The following is a 19,243-nucleotide window of genomic DNA, read 5'->3' on the forward strand; positions in this document are numbered from 1 at the left end:
CATCTGTATCTTAGAACTTACAGAAATAATCCAGTTGTGGGCAAAATGTGTGAATGGAGATTCACAAACACACAAAATTTAATTTCCACTCAAACTGGACTCCCTGCTAGTAGTTAAAGAGTCCCAGTCTGAGATATGTATGGGATGTTGAGAGTTGAAAAAAACAGCAAATGAAGGACAAGGAAAAATATCACATTGGAGATAGAATTTTTCATGCTCATTTTTCACTCTAAGAAGCAGATGCCAAAAGGTCAATGCTATAAAAGAGGGAAACAAAATAATATGGACAGCTGAAATGTACTGTCCCTGTAGATCTGACTTTTCAGAAACTTCTACTTTGCAGGAAAACCTGGAAGAAAAACATTTTTTAAGTAATTGTTCCATAGGAGAGCAATTTCTCATGCAGACAAGTGCCAATATAATTAACTCCTTGGTGTTATTTCCTTACAGAACAGCTGACAGCAAAACACAGGACAGCCTACTTGCCCTAGAATACAGATAATTTCTCTTCCAGACATACCAAGCTTCATTGCTGCAGAGAAATATTCACAAATAATGAGAACAAAATAATGAAGTAATATGCTGTTGCAGAGATCTAGGAGCAGCATTTAACGTTCCAAGATCTGAATACAACCTATGAGCATTAGACTGCAGTATGGTTTGTTACCACTGAGTGCCTGGCACTGACTTTTACGTGCAGGCAAAGTGTGTGTAGAATGTTACCTATCAACCTGCTTTGCTGTAAGGACAAAGGGCACTTTGATGCCAGTGCAGGAGATTACTGTATTATAGATTTTTTTCCTCAAAAAGCAACTTTGCCTAGAGAGAAAAACTGTATAAAGCAGCCTGAAGGCATGAAAACCTCTAGACAATACCATCCATAATTTCTCTCTAAGACCTTCATCATAATCCTATTCAAGTTAAGGGGGGAAAATGCTTTTTGTAAGAATACTGTGAAATCAGTAAAAAGTGAGTGCCAGCTCCTGAAAAGCATAACCTTAGGGTTGTTTAGGATGTAAGAGAAAGGAACTGCCAAACAAGACAGTTTATTTGTCTCTCAACTAGCACAAGGTACAGTTTGGACAATTTATATGATGCAGCTGAACAAAACCAGATATACCATGCCATCTTCCCCAGATGACTTCTCCCAACTTAGGCTGAATTCACCCCTGAAAAACCTCTTAAATCTACATTTGTACACTTACAAATGTCAAAATGTACAAACATACATGTAACAATAACATTCCCAGCATAACAAAGGTTTGGCAACTAGAACCTTAGCCAGATGTTAACAAAAGCTACCAGACTTTGCTGGCTGCCTTGGCTCTTTCTGTGGTACACGGTGCAAGAGAGGACTCATTTCACTTTTCTGGGACCTTTAGCTTCCCAAAGGGACAGCTCTCTGAGACCTCAGTGTTTACCTGAAGGTCGGGCAAGGTGAATCATTAGAAACTTCTGGTGGGTGGCAGATTGTGTCAGATCTCATCTAAGCTGCATCTCAAAACAGAGACATTGCTCCTTTCCAACAAGCAGGGAGACTGGTTGGGAATCCAGCCCTGCTTGAGCCAGACAATGAACAAACTCCATCAGCCACATATGAGTCTGCATCCATATGTGGGATCTGATCCTTAGAAAGCACTGAATGTACTGAGAAGAAACATGGAGCTGGTGCAGAGAAAGCACTGGAGCATTATTATGCACAACCTGAGGCCAAGGTAAAGAAGTTCTCCTAGAATTGGTTGGATTTCTGGGCAAACAAAGGTCATTTGTGTTATTTTGTGGAGGGCTTTCTATGAGTGTAATCTCCCCAGGCAAGGGTCATGTTTGTGTCCGTTACTTATTTTCTTTGCTCTAGTGATCCTGCAGTCCTTCCATTGACTTCAATGGCAGTGCTATTCATGGACTGACTCTAGGATTGGGCTATTTACTAAGCAAATAATCAGAATCAGCAGTTTTGGAGTCATATGGGCACCCAATAAGCAGCCTGTTTTGTTGTTGGATTGGCTATAAAATCCCAAATCCCCCCAGCTCCTGGCTGCTGGCTCCAAGGCTCACTAACAGCAAGCAGAATGGCCTTTCAGTCTGTGCTCTTTGTTTTCTTAGCTGGACTGGTATTTTTCTCTGAAGCTGCACCACTGGTGAGTTTCTTTGTATTCAAATTCAATCATTACAAGAATGATAATGTAGATTTTCTAGATGACTAGCATCCTCCTCATCCATTAAATTCTGTAACCATTGGGCTTTGCCAGAATGCTATTTCTGTTTGGTTTTTTTTAATAGTAGCATCTTCAGAATTCTTATTTTTTTTAATTTTCTTACCATTTACCCACCTATTTAAAGGTGTTATGGAAGGGTCAGGGATCTACGTGGTGTGATCTTTTCTTTCATTTGTTTCTATCTGTTCATGACTCACATCCCGTAACCTCAATAAAGAGGCAGCTTCACCAAACAAGTGCTTCTCTAAAGCACTAAAAATACTTTTGAGGTATGACTAAGGATTCCTTATAGTGTAATGAAGCCTAAGAGAGGGATATTCTTTCAGTCTTAGGGTGCCATATGTATTTTTTGGTTTCCCTAGTCAAAATACTTTGTCTGCACTTACAAGAATTTACTATTTTCATATTTGTGATCTCATTATAAAGGTATAACATTATACCATTTTCCTACAGCCATTTAGAGAAACTCTAAACATTGATCAAGTAATCTGTGTGTGTGTAATAAAGTTATCGGTATAAAGCTCTAAGATACTCTGCTTAAGAAATAGATGTTTGGAAATTAAGTTTTGAATAGCATTTGTCAGAGAACTCACTTTTAAGTGAATGGTAATTCTGCAATTAGAAACCATGTTTTCTTTGGGAGAAGGTTTTTGCAGGCTATACAACTTTTCTTCCTTTCCCCAAGGTTTCCCATGGCTCTGTTGATTCCAAATGCCCTCTTATGGTGAAAGTGCTGGATGCAGTCAGAGGAAGCCCTGCATCTGATGTAACTGTTAAAGTTTTTAAACAGGCTGAAGATGGAAGCTGGCAGGACTTTGCTGTTGGGTAAGTTGTGTGGTCTTCTGGAGCCATTTTCAAGGTGTCCTGGTCAAGCAATTGAGGAGTTAATGGAATGGATCCCTGATCAAAGCAGAAATATGTTTTATGACATGTGCCACATTATCAGTGTTCACAGCATGTGAATTCTCATCTAAATTCCAATAGATTTTAAGTGGAATTTATCCATGACTGAAATTCTAATTGCAGAAGCATGTTCAGATGCTCATTTTATCTTTGTAAGGGACTAGTTTTAATACTTATTTTTTTGTCCTAGCTTCAGTATCTTTCCTTTCTATAGAAAGAAAAAAAAAAAACCTATTTACCAGAATTTTGCAGGTAATACAGACTAGCCTATCTTCTTATGCCATGGATATAGAGCTTTATTTGCAGCAGTCACATACAAAATCCTCTCTGTAAGCTTTTCACACATGCAAATAATAAGTGCACTATTCATCTTCTGCTGTGTACCAAACATGCTGGTTGGAAGAAACTCCTTGGCCAGCAAGTTTGAAAGAGCCCTATTGTGACACAACACAGAAGCGAAGTGTCAGCATTTCTTTGAGGCCATTTCTCTAGCTCTGAATGCCTTTTTCTAGAATGACTGACCAATACCAACAAATACCTATCCTGACAATCCTTACAAATACCTTTGGACATCACAGAGGGTCAGACAATATTCCCTTCAATCTGTGACAGATGTATGAGTAACAGAAGAACACAGTTTACTAAAATTCAAATAACTGAGGTATTCAGACTTTTAATTTTCATTGCAACAATTTATTGAATCAAATTTTTAAATAACTCAAGAGGTGTCTCCAGTAGCACCAGAATATTCAAGCACAGAATGATAAGCACAAAAATGGACAGGAGTCAATTGTATGTTTAACTGTCTTACACTTGGATTTTTATAGCATAATTTACATAAAAGCAGCAGGAAAAAAAAATAAAACCCCAGAGAAGAAGATTATAAGGAGAGATAATTTTCTCTCCATCTGAATGGTTTCTTTTTATATAATGAAAAACAAAAAACACTTTTCCCCATTGAAAAGTAGCAAGAAAGTTTACAAGATTGAGAGAGAAACAAACAACTCCACTCCCAAGTACTGAGTGTTAACCTAGGAATAAATTACTCCTAAAATTGATTTATATACTTTAATGAACAGAGAAACTCCATGAAAAATGACACATTTTTTTCAAGGAAAGCAGAGACAAGGATAACATTTTAGGCCTAGTGAGCATTCCTTTCATTATTAGGAAACCAAATTATTTCAAATGTTTCATCAAGTGCTGTTTAACATCTAATACAAAATACAATTTGCAGAAGAATAAGATAAATGTAATGTCATTATTAAATACCCTCACTTCTGGAACATAGCAGAATGCTCTTATTAATTTGCAATGCTGCTCCCAACAAGCCCATGGAGACAAATCCTGTAGTTCTTCGGCAACTTCTGTTGACACTTTAGGTTAGCACACTCAAGAGAATCTAATCACTTCTTCTTAAATATAAATTGAGAAGATTAACCCTAGGCAAGTGAGAACCATATTGCTGGGGGCTGGCACTGAAGGAACATAAAATCACAACTCCCATTTCAGGTAAAGATTTTGACATTTTTCTTGACTTGCATCATAACCAAGGCTGCGTTCAGTGCTACCATTGACTCTAGGTGATGACAGTTGTTTGAACCAAGTTTTTATATGCGAATACAATTTTATTCTTTTGGAGAAGCCAGGATTTTCCTGTATTAAAACAGCTGAAAATATGAATACGAAGTCCAGGAATACAATCTGTAAATACTTCTGTGAGGTGAATAACATTTTGAAGTTACAGTACCTAGCCGACACATACAGGAAAGTTATATTTCTTACAAATGTCTGTTGCAGTTATGTTTTTACCATTTCATTTTCTTGTTTTACTTTGCAAGCACACTTCATGGAGTTAAGCAAATGTACTTAGCAACTGTTGAATTTGAGTAATGGTATTTAAGGGGCAGCAGTTGACTTTATTAAGAAGCTTATTTCAAAATTACACTAGCTAAAAATATGCAAGAATAGATAACTTAAGCTAAGACACATACTGAGGAAGGGTTTAGGGCATAGAACATGTGATTGGGATGCTATATGAACTCATCCTGTGACTATCTTCAATCTTCTTGCTCCTCACAAGTTTTCAGAAAATCTAGGTTCTGTCATGTGGTTCAAGAATTGCAGTCACCAGTTTTCATGTGACCTAGGTTACAAGTCATGAAAGAAGAGACTTCTATGTATTTGAAATAGTTCCCCAGCCCTCCTTTTTTTTTTTTAACTCCAAAATAAGAGCTTGTGTTCCTGATATATTTCTTCATCAGTCTATATCTGAGAGCACAGTTTATCTCAATGCAGTATGTGTCCAAAGAGTTCATAAACATCACTGTACAGACTGTAGATTTAACCTGGCCACAATATACAACTTAGGTCCAGATAGCCACTAAGGGGATCCTGATCACAGTATGGACTGGCACGGTAGTAACTTTACTGGAAAAGCACAGTTTTTTAACTGTCCATCTTACAGCAGCTGCTGGCAGTCAACATCCTATTAAGAATAAGGAACCATGTTATATTTAGTCCCCCACTCAGACAAAAATACAAGTGCTGCTCAGAAGCAACCACAGCATTTTGCTCCCAGTGCTGAATGCTGAGCATCCTCTGCCTTGTGCTAATCCCCTCCAGGCTCTGAATCACACACTGTCCTGTTGGCTGTCAGTGCAGCAGTAATGCTGAAGGGTTTCCTTGTGATACCAGTTGCACTGAATGACTACCACTTAATAAAGAAAGAAAGAAAGTAAGAAAGCGCTGTTAACTTCTGGTAGTGGGCATGCCTTTTCAAGTGAGCTCTTGTTTCCAGTTTCTCAGCTGTTCTGGATGGTTAACAGCTGACACTCTGGGCAGCATCCCTTAGGGAAAGCACCATTCCAGCTCCATCCATACTTTTCTCAAACTAAAAATAATTTGTTTTTCTGAAGAAAGATTTTGAGACAGACACCATTTTTCTTTGTAATTGCTTTGTGCCTAGACTATCCAGATTATAAGCAGAAGTACCTGGATTGCTAATGTCTTCTGCAGGATCCCAGTAATTCTGTTTCACAGCTTCAAGGACACTCACAAATGAATTTTTTCTTCTTTTATTAAAGCAATATAGATTAAACCAGGAATTACTAATTAAATTAGAAGAAAACAGGTGCATACACTTTACAAATGGACTGTGATAGTTGTTTCAAATGGGACTTGGATTCTCTGCAGGTTTGGTCTGCCCTGCATACACTTGATTACACTTGTATTGGACCAGTGAGATTTTGTCAGTCTTGACAAATAAGAAAATTTAAAATTAGCATGGGAATTTCAATCCTGTTACCTCTTAATTTAAGTAAAAGTCAGTCTTTTTAATTACTACCATTAACCAAAGATTACAAATAAGGTCAAGAAGAAAGAGACTGGGAAAGAAAAGCCCAATAGCACAACTGATTCTGTCCCAGATAAGCAGCTCGTCACTGCTTTCTCGACTTCTTCTCCTCCTGTTCAAGTTTTTTTTCTGCCTAAGCAGAAAAATTCTGCCATTAAACAGGAAAGTTCCACTAGTTCTCTCCGTCAAGGCTTTCTTCATTTTTCCTTCAACTAAATCATGTGGTTATCAAGTGCTAGAAATATTAAATAAATATTTTCAGCAGAAAAAAGATACAAACAAAAACAAACAAACAATCACAAAAGCTTAAAACATCAGAAACTAAGTAGAAAGAGGGAAAAGAGATAAATGGAGTTTAGGAGCTACGTATGTAAATATTTAAACAGCTTTCATACAAAGCTTGAAAAGCTTCCTTTTCACACAAATAAGGTGCAGTGCCAGCTATACTTCCTTCTTGCAGCTGGAGTTTCTTCAGCCACAGTTTTTTGTTATGAATTGAGCACATAAGCTCTGAGCTGGGAATTCCTATTGCACATTTATATGGTACCCAGTGGAAAAGGCTCCTGCTCTTTGACCAAGGCACTGTAATTCAAATTCTTAAAATCTTGTGATGCTAAATTGCTTTTCCAAGACATTACCACTCAGGGTCACATAAAATCACATCAGTGTATAGGAATTAACTCCAGAGTCTCAATGCTAATAACTAGAGAACAAAATAATTTTCCAATGAAATTTCTCATCTCTCCTCAATTTTATTTTGATATTTACCATCTTGCCTATCATCATGACAATTCTTCTCCTAAGACAGTAACCTTTGGTTCCAGTGGACATTTGGTACAAGTTAAATGTGATACTAAATAGGTATCTTAAACCAGCCAGCTTTGATTTGTGATGTGTTATGAGTGAGTTGGTAGCAAGGGCAGACTCTGCAATGCATGGAAACATACTCTGCATAGAGGGAAGTAATTATTTCAAATAATTAGAAACTGCTCAGTGTAGAATTTGGCACCTCTGCTATTTAATATTCCACACTGACTGTTTCTGTTTAGTGTCTAAATGACAGTATAAAATATTTATATAGCTATTTAATCATTACAGGAAAACCACAGAGTATGGGGAGATTCATGAGCTCACGACAGAAGAACAGTTTGTAGAGGGAAAATACATGGTGAAGTTTGAAACCAGCTCTTACTGGAAGGCACTTGGGCTTTCTGCATTCCATGAATACGCTGATGTAAGTAGTGGCAAATATCCTTGATAACCAATATACCCTGCCTGTGCAGTGGTATCAGCTGGAAAGAGCAAAAAAGGCCCTTTAATACTGAAGGAGCAGCATCACTCAGTGGAGTGGTTCACTGCCACTCAGCACTGAGCAAACAAGGGCAGTAAATATCCAGCTAAAGCCACAGGAAGGAGCCAACTTCACTGCAAATGCTGACACAGCTCTCCCAAGGTGTAGCTGTGCCCATGTACCCACTCATACCAGTAGTGAATCTTGCTCAAACAGAGCTACATTATTCAAAAGTAGACGGTTTTTACAAAAACAAACAAAAAAAAGTATCAAGAAAAAGAGAGTGATTTTACTGATGCTGAAGGAATGGAGAGATTTGGAGACCCTAATTTCATAGGAAATAAGCTATGCCTAAATCAGAGGTATTTCCCCAATATCAGTCACATGAAAATCCCTGAATTTTAATATGACGTCATTATGGGAAAAAAACCAATTCCTTCTGGTGTGCCTTTTTTAAAACGATGTTCAGTATCAAAATATGTAAATTTTTAAAAAAAAGTATAAAAAAGTGAAGAAAAAAACCAATAGTGGGAAAGGAAAAGTTGACTATTTCATTGGTACTCAAATTTCACAAGCAGGCCAACAATATGATAATGTCCTGTGTCTCCCTTTGCTTTCAGTCCTACACTGATTTATTGTGTGCTCTATTCTACTGTATTTACTTAGCACATACAAAAATCTGTTAATTTTTTCAGGCTTAATCTGTCGTTAAATTTAAGATTCCCCAATTTAAGTAGTCTGAAAGAGCTACTGGTAGTGTTGTAGAACATTTCAAATCACAAGTTCATGGAGCTCTGTGGAATTAAATATTCTAAAACAAATGACTGAGTCCCAGGTCCATAAAATTCTAAGGTGCATTTTGGGTGATTTAGGTCAAAAGGAAAAAAAAAAAAACAAAATCAAAAGTATTCTGTAACCATTTGGATGTCTGAAAGTTGTGAGGGCTACACCTCAGAAGGTGCTTAAAAGTGCCTGACTGAGACTGTTCCAGCTGGGTTGAAAAGTTTTCCTTGACATAATAGCCTAAAGGTCAACAAGCTAGCCTGGGAAGTGGGTAAAATTCAGAGCCTGACTGTGTACAAGGTTACTGCAGCCTACAGTCCTCACGTCCCAGCAACTTAGACTTTGGTTGTGGAGAGAACTCTCTAGTCCACTTATAGAAAGTGCACCATGGTTTAGAAAATAGATCAATTCGTAGGCTAAAAAAAGTTGGAATTTAACCCAGGCGACAATACTCTCCTGGGAACTGGGCGTCCCAAGTCCCATTGGACTGATTTGGAGAGCAGCAGATTTGATTTGTCATAGGGCAAGGGTCTCTCCTTGTCCTGGCAGGTCTAGCTACTCAGTTCTTAATGCAAAAACTGACCCATGACCAGTGATGTTAAAAACAGGAGGGGGCACTGAAGTACAGGAAGTAGCTTTGGGCTCCAGATGCCTGCCTTGTTCGGACACATCTCACAGGGGCTGTATTTAAATTCCCTAGGTGAAATTTCACCCCTCTCTTTCTTCCTGGTCATTTGAGATGCCTCCCCCTTACCTTCCCATTCCACATCACAAAGCATGCCTGGCTCAGGCGTGTGTATTTCCATCCAGCTCCACCACAGCTGAGGCTCTTTGTGGACCTCAGCCCAAACCTCACCAATAGCCCAGTCCTTGGCAATCACAATGTAATGAGAAGCATTACCCTTCAGAAGGGTAAAAGCATTGAACAGAACCAGCAAAGTGCTCTGCAGATGAAGTGGGGTGTGCTGCTATGTTGTTAACAAAGCAGCTTTGACTGTATGTTTCTCACCATGACCACAAGTTTTCTTCTTTCCAGGTGGTGTTCACTGCTAACGATTCCGGTCACCGCCACTACACCATTGCTGCTCTCCTCAGCCCTTTCTCCTACTCAACCACTGCTGTTGTCACTGATCCCCAGGAATAAACATGCACTGTCTTTTCACACTTTCCTCCACTAGAACTATCATAGGCTTTTAGGAGGTTTTTCCTACTGCTAATGCATAACTTTTTGCCACATTAGTTGTTTGGGTTTTTTTTCCATTTCGTAACCTGGCAAATTTCAGACAAGTCAATAAAATATTACTTCTTTAAAACAGTTTTGATCAATTAGTGAAAATTTTGCTGATTTCTAAAGTATTATGATTTACATTGAAGTGCAAAGGACATCTGAAAAGCACGCATGGGATGACACTTGATTTAGTTTTATTATCTTCCTCCACTACCTTAAAGAAGTCTCACCAAATACATTGGCTCAAAACAGAAAATGAATATGTGTTACCTTAAAAAAACAAAGCAAAACAGAAACAAAATAAATAAATGTACTCAAAACAGGAAAGTCATCTGTGCCACTCCAAGTTTACACACAGAAAATATGGTGACACTATCACCCAGGTCACAGGGTGAATAGGTGAAGTTCTGAATAACTAGCAGCAGAACAAACAATGCAGAAACCATTGAAATAACTATGTCCAAAGAGCTGAAAGAGTTAGAATCTGTGTACCTTTACTTAAAACTTCATTTAAACCTCAACATGCCGACGTTTCAGGAGGGAAGTTGGCTGCTCAATCAACCTAGGAAGTACTGAAGTGATTTCAATTAGCAATTTTTTAACATCTTTGATATTAAAGTAATTATTTGACATCACACAGCTGGCTACCCTATATAGGTGCATTCCAGTTAAATACCTAAAAAGTCTGTAGCCGTCATTAAAAACAAGTCCAAAAAGAGGAGCATCATCTTAATATTTTCTTCATATTTTTTAGAAATAGGAAAATAAAATAAGGTTGCTGATAAACTGACTAAAGACTTTGAGGGCTTTAGCAGTGATTTCTGTAAACCCATGGCCTACTCTATTTAAAATATCCTGAAGTACAAGAATTGTTTTTTAACCGGATTACATAAATTACAGAGAAAGAAACTGAAATCATGCCAGAAACCCTCAGTACTCATTCACCACTGACCTTGGAGTTTATACCCAAAGCCTGCTGGGATGACAGCATAGCAAGTGAATTCACAAGTTACAAAAGCACACCTTTATTGTTTCAATGGTTACTTTTTCACAGATTTCTAGATGCTACCATAGTTACACAACTCTTGTAAGCAGCGCAAACAGTTTCAGAACAGCATCTATCATAAAGTATGGAGATTTCATGGGATCCTGCTATTCCTGGAGATTGAAAACCAGTAGGTTCCATTTGAAGTGTGCTATGCTAAGCCCTCAAAATAGGACATAAATTTGTTCATATAGACATACTTGGCAAAAGCAAAACAAACAGAAAAAAATTACTCTGCTTGTAGCCATCCATCTGATGAGAGGATAAACCTAGTAAAAGAGTGTATGAATATATGTCTAAGCAAAGATCAGAAAGACAGCTTAATTTCAAGAAGTGACATTTCCCTGGATTGAGCCAGATGCTTCTGGCAGGAGTGGACTGGCAGTTCTATGGGGAAAGTCCTGAGCTTGTACTGAATCTAAGGGACAGGCAATACAACCTAAAATACTGTTTAAATGTGCTTCAGAAGTCGGTGTGTAGGTATTTTGATTCCATTCTGAAAACTAAAAGTAATATATTTTTCTTCCTGGGGAATGTGTAAAATAATGAAATAGCCCATAGATTATCCACCTACCTTCTGTTAGAGGTGGAGAGGAGAAGGACACAGAGAGAACTCTCTTCATGTATAAGCATGGGCGACTCAAATAAAGCTATAACCACAGAGAATTTCTCACTGAAATTGCTGAGTTGGCATAAAATTTATATTTCTCTCAGTTATATGAGGTCAATACAGCATTATTCCTCAATAAAAAAGATAAAAATAAAACAGATTAGACATTTCTTTCAAGAAAATTGACTCAGTATTTGAACTAGGCAATGTTCACAGTATTTCCACAGACAAGGGTAGAAAGTACTTATTTTCACAGACAAGCTTCATGTTTGAATGAGTTACTTATTTTCTCATTGTTTACTAAGTAAATAATATGAATCTACATGTTGAAAGTCACAGGAGTTTTCTGATAAGTAGCTTCATTTCAGAGGCCTTGATATAAAAATCACAGCTCCCACCAGTTTCTGCTTGCTGACACAGACTTCCTAGTGGTAGGCAAAATGTCTTTTCATTCTGTATTTCTGGTTTTATTAGCTGGCCTGGCACTTTGCTCCGAAGCTGCGCCACCGGTAAGTGTCTCAGGACTGAAGTACTTCTGCTGATGTAGTCCCAATTATTTTCTTTTATTATTTTTTAATTAGTGTAAGAAAAAAAAAAAGATATAATATTCTAATTTTTATTATTATTTTGATTTTTCATAATGTACTGACTGTAGTTGTCTGCTGCTGCTCTTTTCTGGTCCTTCTTTCTCCTTCTCTAATGATTAGTGAGAGGACTTTATGGGTAGAGAAGTAGTGCTTGTCATTAGACACAGCAACTGCATGAAAAACAACATAAGACAAGAAAAGAAAAACTATCATATTCACTAGGCAAAAAATATTGATCATTCATAACATAATGAACAATCTGTGTCATGAGGAATTCCACCTCCTGGTGCAAAATCCATGCTGGAGAAAGGCCTTCTCTAGACTTCTGCCTTACCCACTACAGCTTAATCCTATGTAAGTATAGAACAGAGCTAAAGTCGGGATTCTTCTTCCAGAGGGTTCATTTATCACAGGAAAGCAAGCTAAAGACTCAGATGCTTCAGCCTGAAATTCTCCTCCAACAGCCTTCTCTCTCTGATGGTTTGAGAAGCTATCTAGAACACAGGCTAGACAGTGAAAAAGGAATAAAGAAGGTATCCATTAGAAGGCCTTCAAATGATACACCTTGGGCAGTAAAAGAACCTGGCCATGGCTCTACCCAAGATGGATGACGGGTCACATCATTTATAAGTTTTGGTCCATTTGCATATTGGGGTTAGTTGTCCAATTACAGCTTCAAGTTATGAAGTTCCATCTTCCCATATTGCTCTCCTCAATTTGCTGTTGTTTGCACCTTTTTGGCCTGAAGCTGCAATGGTGTCCCTGGTTCTCAGGCTGGAAGAGGATTGTTTTGTCTAACTAAGCTGTGAAGAGAACATGCTAACACTTTCTATGAAAGTTCAGAGTCATACACCAGTACAGAATCTGAAAAGCATAAAAGCTAAAACTTAAGGCATCATCTCAATGATCATCCTCAACTACTCATTTTTTCTCTAAACTTTGATCTTTGGGAAAATAATGCCTGACTATTACGGTTGAGGAATCAGACTTTCGTTGAGCTCCCAGGGTGTAAAAGTCTGGGAGATCAGCGGTGCCAGTGCAGCCCTTCTTGCCAAGGCCTCACAAAAAACACGAGCGAGGAGCCCCTGCACTCCAGAAAAGCAATCTGGGAATACAGACAGTATAGATATATTTGTATGATACTAGACAGGGTTCCTGGCCTATGGAACATCCCAGATTGTAAGAAGGCATGAAAGAGAGGGCTCTTAATTTTTAACCATCTACATCACAATTCATTTTGCAATGATTAAATGGATATCAGCGACTGCTATTTTGAGATCATCCCTGATTAGCAAGTTCTACAAAGCTCTATTTTCTCACTCTTCATCTGCAGAATGAGGTAAGGTCAAAGCCCTGATTTAACTCTATTTTGAAAAGGTAAAACATCAGGCTATAATCACTACTTGTGATGAATATGGTGGGATGAAACTATAGCCATCCTTTATATGAAGGAAGGTTTTCCTCTCCTGTCTTTGTATAGCTGCTAGGGTTGACAAATTTGATCCAACACACTGTTAGGACAGAGTCTGTATGTGGTGCTTATCATGTTTACAGAAGAACTGTAACTCTGTGACAAGAGAGATAATTCCATGGCAACAAGATATCAGAGGCTCTCAAATTCAGAAAGGTGAGCTCAGATTGCCAGTCCAATACAAAATATAATTAAAATACAGAGGAAGAATTGACAGATTTTTAAACATTCCTACTACTTTTGATGATGTAATTATTTCCTGTTGAGGCCACAGTTTAGTTACAACTTCATGCTGGAGATGATGTGTAGCTAAGCCATGCCAAAGAAAAAATAGAAATGTGGTGCCACAGCTGCAGTGCCTCCCTGGTGTACACGGCTACATGCCCAACAGCACCTGAAATCTTTCTTCCTGGCTCTACCATATCCAGACCCCAGAAAGCTTCAGATTGTTTCCTCAGCACAAAGCAATCTTCTCATGGAAAATATGGGCTCTACTGCAGATCTGAAGAACAATATCCCTTACTGCTTTATGATGCACCATCACTTACCCTTCTTGCAACATAAAAATTCTCTCTTCCTATTGCAGTACCCTTTTGATGCCAAGCATCCTCTTTTTGTAAAAGTTGTGGATTCAGTCCGAGGAAGTCCAGCTTCAAACATTCCAGTTAAATTGTATAAAGAATCGGCAGATGGATCTTGGGAACTCTTAAGTTCAAAGTAAGTCACATTAAAATAATGAGTGGAAGATGAGAAAGGTATTGGGAAGAGGCCAAATAGTCAAAAGACCAGTTCCATATTCTCTAAAGTGAGATGTCTGTTTTGCTCAGAGGAAAGATAATATACAATTGAACTATCTTGCTGCAGACTGTCTTTTAAATGCACTACAGTTTCACCTGCCAAAATGGTTTTATAATGTTTTATAATTCCTAAGAACATAAGAAAGTATTTTAAGCTATTCTTTAATTCAGTCATCACTTCTCTTTAATTTCATTGCAAAGGTCTATATTACCTTTAAGTACCTGGCAATGAACTGCTGTATTGTTACCAGAAGAATCAGACTCTTACATTTTGAAACCAAGGCTCTGGTTGAGAATCCTACCTTTATTGGCTATTTTCCATCTTTCTAAATGGATTTTTATTTCTTACAACACCACAGTTTCAAAAAGAAACTGTTCTGAATATATAACACATAATATTTGATAGCCTTCTTTTCTACAAGGTAAAGGACTTAGCCAAAAGGAGAAAAACTGGGGGTAAATCTTTCTCACCTTCTCCCCCACAGAGAAGCAATCACACTTCAAATAACAAAAAAGAATCTCCAGATACATAAATATTAACCTTTTAAAAAACATAATTGTAGAATTTAAAATGCAAATTACTTTTTTAAAATTGCCCTCTATTTCAGTATATATTAACACTTAAAATAATAAAAGTCAATTTTTACTTATAGTCTGAAATTAAATTGGAAAAATTCTTAGGGGATACATAGAATGAGCGTTCTTTATTCACTAAGCAACACTCAACTTCCACACTAAGCTCCTCATGATAGGTGCAAGGTCTCACCTGAGATCTTTCCAGGTATGCAAACAGTCTATCACACCTTAAAAAATTAGTGAGAAAGGGCTATTAAGGGCTAAAGCTGGTGTAGCCCATGAACTTCAACCGTGGAATCCCAGACCCAGATGCGTTTCTAGAAATTCCAATAGAAACTGTTTACATGGCTCTTTGTTGTTGCAGAGCAGTGAGCTGGCACGAGCTACACTGCTCTCATGTGTCCTTGAAAAATATAGGTACAGTGAAGGCCACACATACTTGTACAGTGTGGGGAAAACAATCTATTCATGTTGACCTACTTAAATTGCCTCACACCCGCAAGTGAGAAGACAATTTCACACATATTCTATCACGTGAAATTTTCCAGTAAGCGTTCAGGTCACGCATCTTCATTTCTGAGCTTAGAGACTCCAGAAAACTCAATATAACTCATAACAGCTGGATGTTGACTGAAGTCTTAATAACATTTGAAACAAGGAGCAAAATAACCTCAAGATAAGGTAAGCAAAAGTCATGCTTATACTAAATCAACCTATCCCGCCTTGATAATTTGTAAAGAATTGAATGCTAGCAAGAGGTCCTGTAACACAGGCTCTCAATCAAAGATGCATTTGGTATTATCTGATAAAGTTTATTAGAGAAGTGACTAGTTATCTAGCAAAGATCAATCTGCGACAAAGAAAAAAATTAGGCAATTGAATGGATATAAAACTTCTGATTACTGACCATGGAGCATCTTGTCTGACATAAATGGTATTCTATACTTTATTTTCTAAGCTACATGAAAAAACAAATCCTAAGTAATGCACTACTCAATGACATTCTTTTTCTCTGCATGCCATTTGAATAAAATATGTTCAGAAAAAGTTTGTCAGCTAGAACACAAGACAGTAATATTTAAATACCAAAGTCAGGCACTAGCAGGTCTGTTGTGGATAACCTACCTAATAAAAAAATCCCTAGTACTATAAAACTTATTTCCCAGAAAGGTGTTTAAAAAAAGGGCCATGTCTGAGAGACAGCATTCAATATTGCTTCTGGACCCCCAAATGGGTTGGTGTTAATGATGCATGGTTTCAAATCAGTACTAGAGCTTTAGATAACACTGATAGTATTTTCAAACCTAACAAAACATCAGGTTTGTTGAGGCCAGCACAAACCAGAAGGAATTCCATGAGAGTACACTATTAGCTGACCTATAGTAATTTCAAATAGCAGATCTCGAATTTCTAATATCCAACTGTAAACAATATTTACTCCGCTAAAACAACTCAATACAGTTAAATAAGAAAGAAAACAATGGAAAAATCAGGACAGTTAACCCTACTTAGCTACACAGTGAGTGCATCATAGAGCTTCCACATTGCTTACAGCAGCAGTGAAGTTTTCCCTCTGAGTGGGCTCATTTCATTAACTCCAAGATTCTGCCAAGAGTCTGTGAACAATAATGCCAGTTTTTGGCTTACCCCCAAACCATGCAGTTAGTGAGATGGCAGGCAGCAAAGTAGCAAATGCCAAAATAAGCTCTGAGGTATCCATAATGCAGATAGACATAAGCCATTCCAGATCAATAGAAATATTCATCCTATTACTTAAGCCACACATCACTCAAGATCTGTCGCTAAAAACTGCATCTTTCTCAGGCTTTTAACCAAATTATAAAAGTGTGTTCTTCTACCATTACACAGACAAACCAATGACAAAGGAGGCCTCCCAGAGCTTACAACTAAAGAACAATTTGTAGCAGGGTTATACAAGCTTGAGCTTGATACAGCCTCTTACTGGAAGAGTCTGGGCTTGAATCCCTTCCACCACCATGTTGATGTGAGTATTCCTTTTTTTCCTCTACTTCAGTTGCAAAGAATAAAGATACTTGATATGTGTGGACTTCAGTTACTAACTGCATATGTTGAACTTTAAAATATTTTCACATTAACACTTAAAATTCAGTCTCAAAACTTTGTAGCAACATAGTCATGACAGAACGTAGTTACTAGCTCCCTCGTAAGTCGCAAAGCTTCTAGATGTGTTATTTATGGAGAGATTTTCCATCCTTCTACTTCTACTTAAGCCCAAAATTGTTTTTGTGATTATTTAAAGTGTTTGAGGGACAACAAGTGGAGTACCCTGTGATGTCCCCTGGGAAAAACATGTATCTGCCTTTTGCAGACAGTATTTGTATGGCTATAGGTAAAGTTCATAATTTAGATTTTCAAAGACAACAAAAGTATTCATTATGTTCTGTTCTTGGAGCCCCAGTTTACAAGAGAGAAAAAAAACAAGGAATGACATGCCTCTTTAATTTGCATGGGACAAATAAACTGTTTAGAGGAAAGTGTTCCAAACTAGGTACCAGCGGTACCTTCAGGTACTGCTGAAGGATTTGGTACTCCTTGGGGACTGTCTCCTTCCCCTCAAACAGCATTAGTGCTTTCCTACAACCTTTCAGTAGCAGCAGTTCTATATTAATTGCTTGTTGGACTGTGACAGATTTGCTCAGCTGTTCCTTATCTCCATGGAGAAATGGTAGCAAACACCTGGATTAAATTTTCTGTCTTCCTGAAACAAATAAAAGATTACATTCTTATACTAGACAATAATGGTTAATGCTGGATAGCCTTGTCTTCTGCGGGAACGGAAAGAAAAAAGGGAAGATGAAAGATTTACAGCATGCAAGTAAATTGATTGTATATCAAGATAATGGTTGACTGGAAAATAATATACAGTGCAGGAGCCTTCCTTCTTAAAAATAAGCCTCAGTTGGGAGCACATTTTGCTCAGTTCAGTGGTTGTTTCATGAATCTTTTTTATTAATGTTGAGAGGAGCACAAGCTGTGCATCACAGAATACTATTAAACTGTCTACCATAAAAGCTGACACCTCTCATCTCATAACACAAAATAATGTCTTATGAGGAGTGAGAAATCAAAGGACAGGATGTGCTGGTCAGGGAGATGTTAATAGTGCTGTGGTAAATCATGCATATGTAAGGTTATTACTGTGCCATGGTCAAATAACTAATGCAGTCCTTCTCTAACTACTACATTTTGAAGTATAACTAAAGAAACTCATTGTTTTATACTCTGACCTAATGACAGCTAGTGTAGCTCTGTTTAATTCTGTTCCATGAAGTACAGAACATGGTAAGAGCAACAAAAGCATTCCAACACTTGAAAGAATGGGCAAATGGGCTAGCTTTTTGGTTTGGTTTTTTGTTTGTTTGTTTTGTTGGTTTTTTTTTAAAGAAAATCAGTGGGGTTCATAGTAGACCTTCATAAGGGAGCAATAAGGAAATAAGAAAAAAGGTCTTGTTGTTATTTATGAGTAGCATCAACAAGAAAATGTCAATTTGGAAAATAAATAAATAAATAGAATAACCACTTCAATAACGTGATATTTATACTTTTAACAAAGGGTGTTTAACCAGTGGAAAATCTGTTTTACAGGCAGTCACAGTTCAGAGTGAGAATATTTCTGAAGTTTCCTGTGACATTACATAAAATGACCACATTAGTTCCACCGAGGTTTTTATCTAGAGATTACTTCTCATTTTTCTCATATTTTTCTTTTTCCAGGTGGTGTTCGCAGCTAATGATGCTGGTAATCGGCATTACAAGATTGTTGTTGTCCTTAGTCCCTTCTCTTACTCAACTACAGCAGTAGTTAGTGAGCCAGTGGAATAGAAGCTGACATTAAGCACGAAAATTCAGTTGTGTAAATTAAAATTTTAATAAATGATAAGAACTTAGTATCTGACTGTATTAACAGCTTTAGATTTCATCGTAAATCACTAACAGTAAGTTTTTTATTCACTTTGTTAACTTTAGGAAGAAAGTGTATTGACTTCGTTTTCAAATACTCTTCTGAATAGAAGTATTCTGCATTTGTGTATTGTCAGTATTGCCCTTCTGACTAGAAGTTTAGGATTTGAAAAAAACACATGAACCTTAGCAAAAAAAAGTATTGAAATTCCATTATGGGGACTCTGAAAATAAACCAAAGTCTTCCATGAAGTTGACAAACTACATTTCTTCTTGCAAAGGAATTGAACAAAACACATCTGTGAAAGGGGTCTCGTGAAAAGTAAGCAGACAGAAAATACAATCCACGACTACCACCTCTTGTGTTTTATTAATGAAGTTCACAACAGATGAAGTCTTATGTGATTACTTTGTCAGGGGCCTTATAATTATCAGATAA

At 37.4% G+C, this 19,243-nt stretch overlaps 2 protein-coding genes across 2 annotated transcripts; both read left to right on the top strand.

Annotated features, from left to right (window-relative positions):
* The first annotated feature begins 2,069 nt into the window (after positions 1–2,069).
* On the top strand, positions 2,070–9,692 carry LOC134049152 (transthyretin). Its single transcript, XM_062501379.1, has 4 exons — positions 2,070–2,138; positions 2,902–3,041; positions 7,573–7,708; positions 9,585–9,692. Exons 1-4 carry the CDS (start codon positions 2,070–2,072, stop codon positions 9,690–9,692), a joined length of 453 nt encoding a protein of 150 aa, XP_062357363.1.
* Positions 9,693–11,871: 2,179 nt separating this feature from the next.
* On the top strand, positions 11,872–18,726 carry LOC134049159 (transthyretin-like). Its single transcript, XM_062501392.1, has 4 exons — positions 11,872–11,940; positions 14,076–14,206; positions 16,732–16,867; positions 18,619–18,726. The coding sequence occupies exons 1-4, from the start codon at positions 11,872–11,874 to the stop codon at positions 18,724–18,726; spliced, it is 444 nt and encodes a 147-aa protein (XP_062357376.1).
* Positions 18,727–19,243: the final 517 nt, after the last annotated feature.

The sequence above is a fragment of the Cinclus cinclus genome, chromosome 1 (assembly GCF_963662255.1).
Source record: "Cinclus cinclus chromosome 1, bCinCin1.1, whole genome shotgun sequence".
NCBI classification, from domain to species: Eukaryota; Metazoa; Chordata; class Aves; order Passeriformes; family Cinclidae; genus Cinclus; species Cinclus cinclus.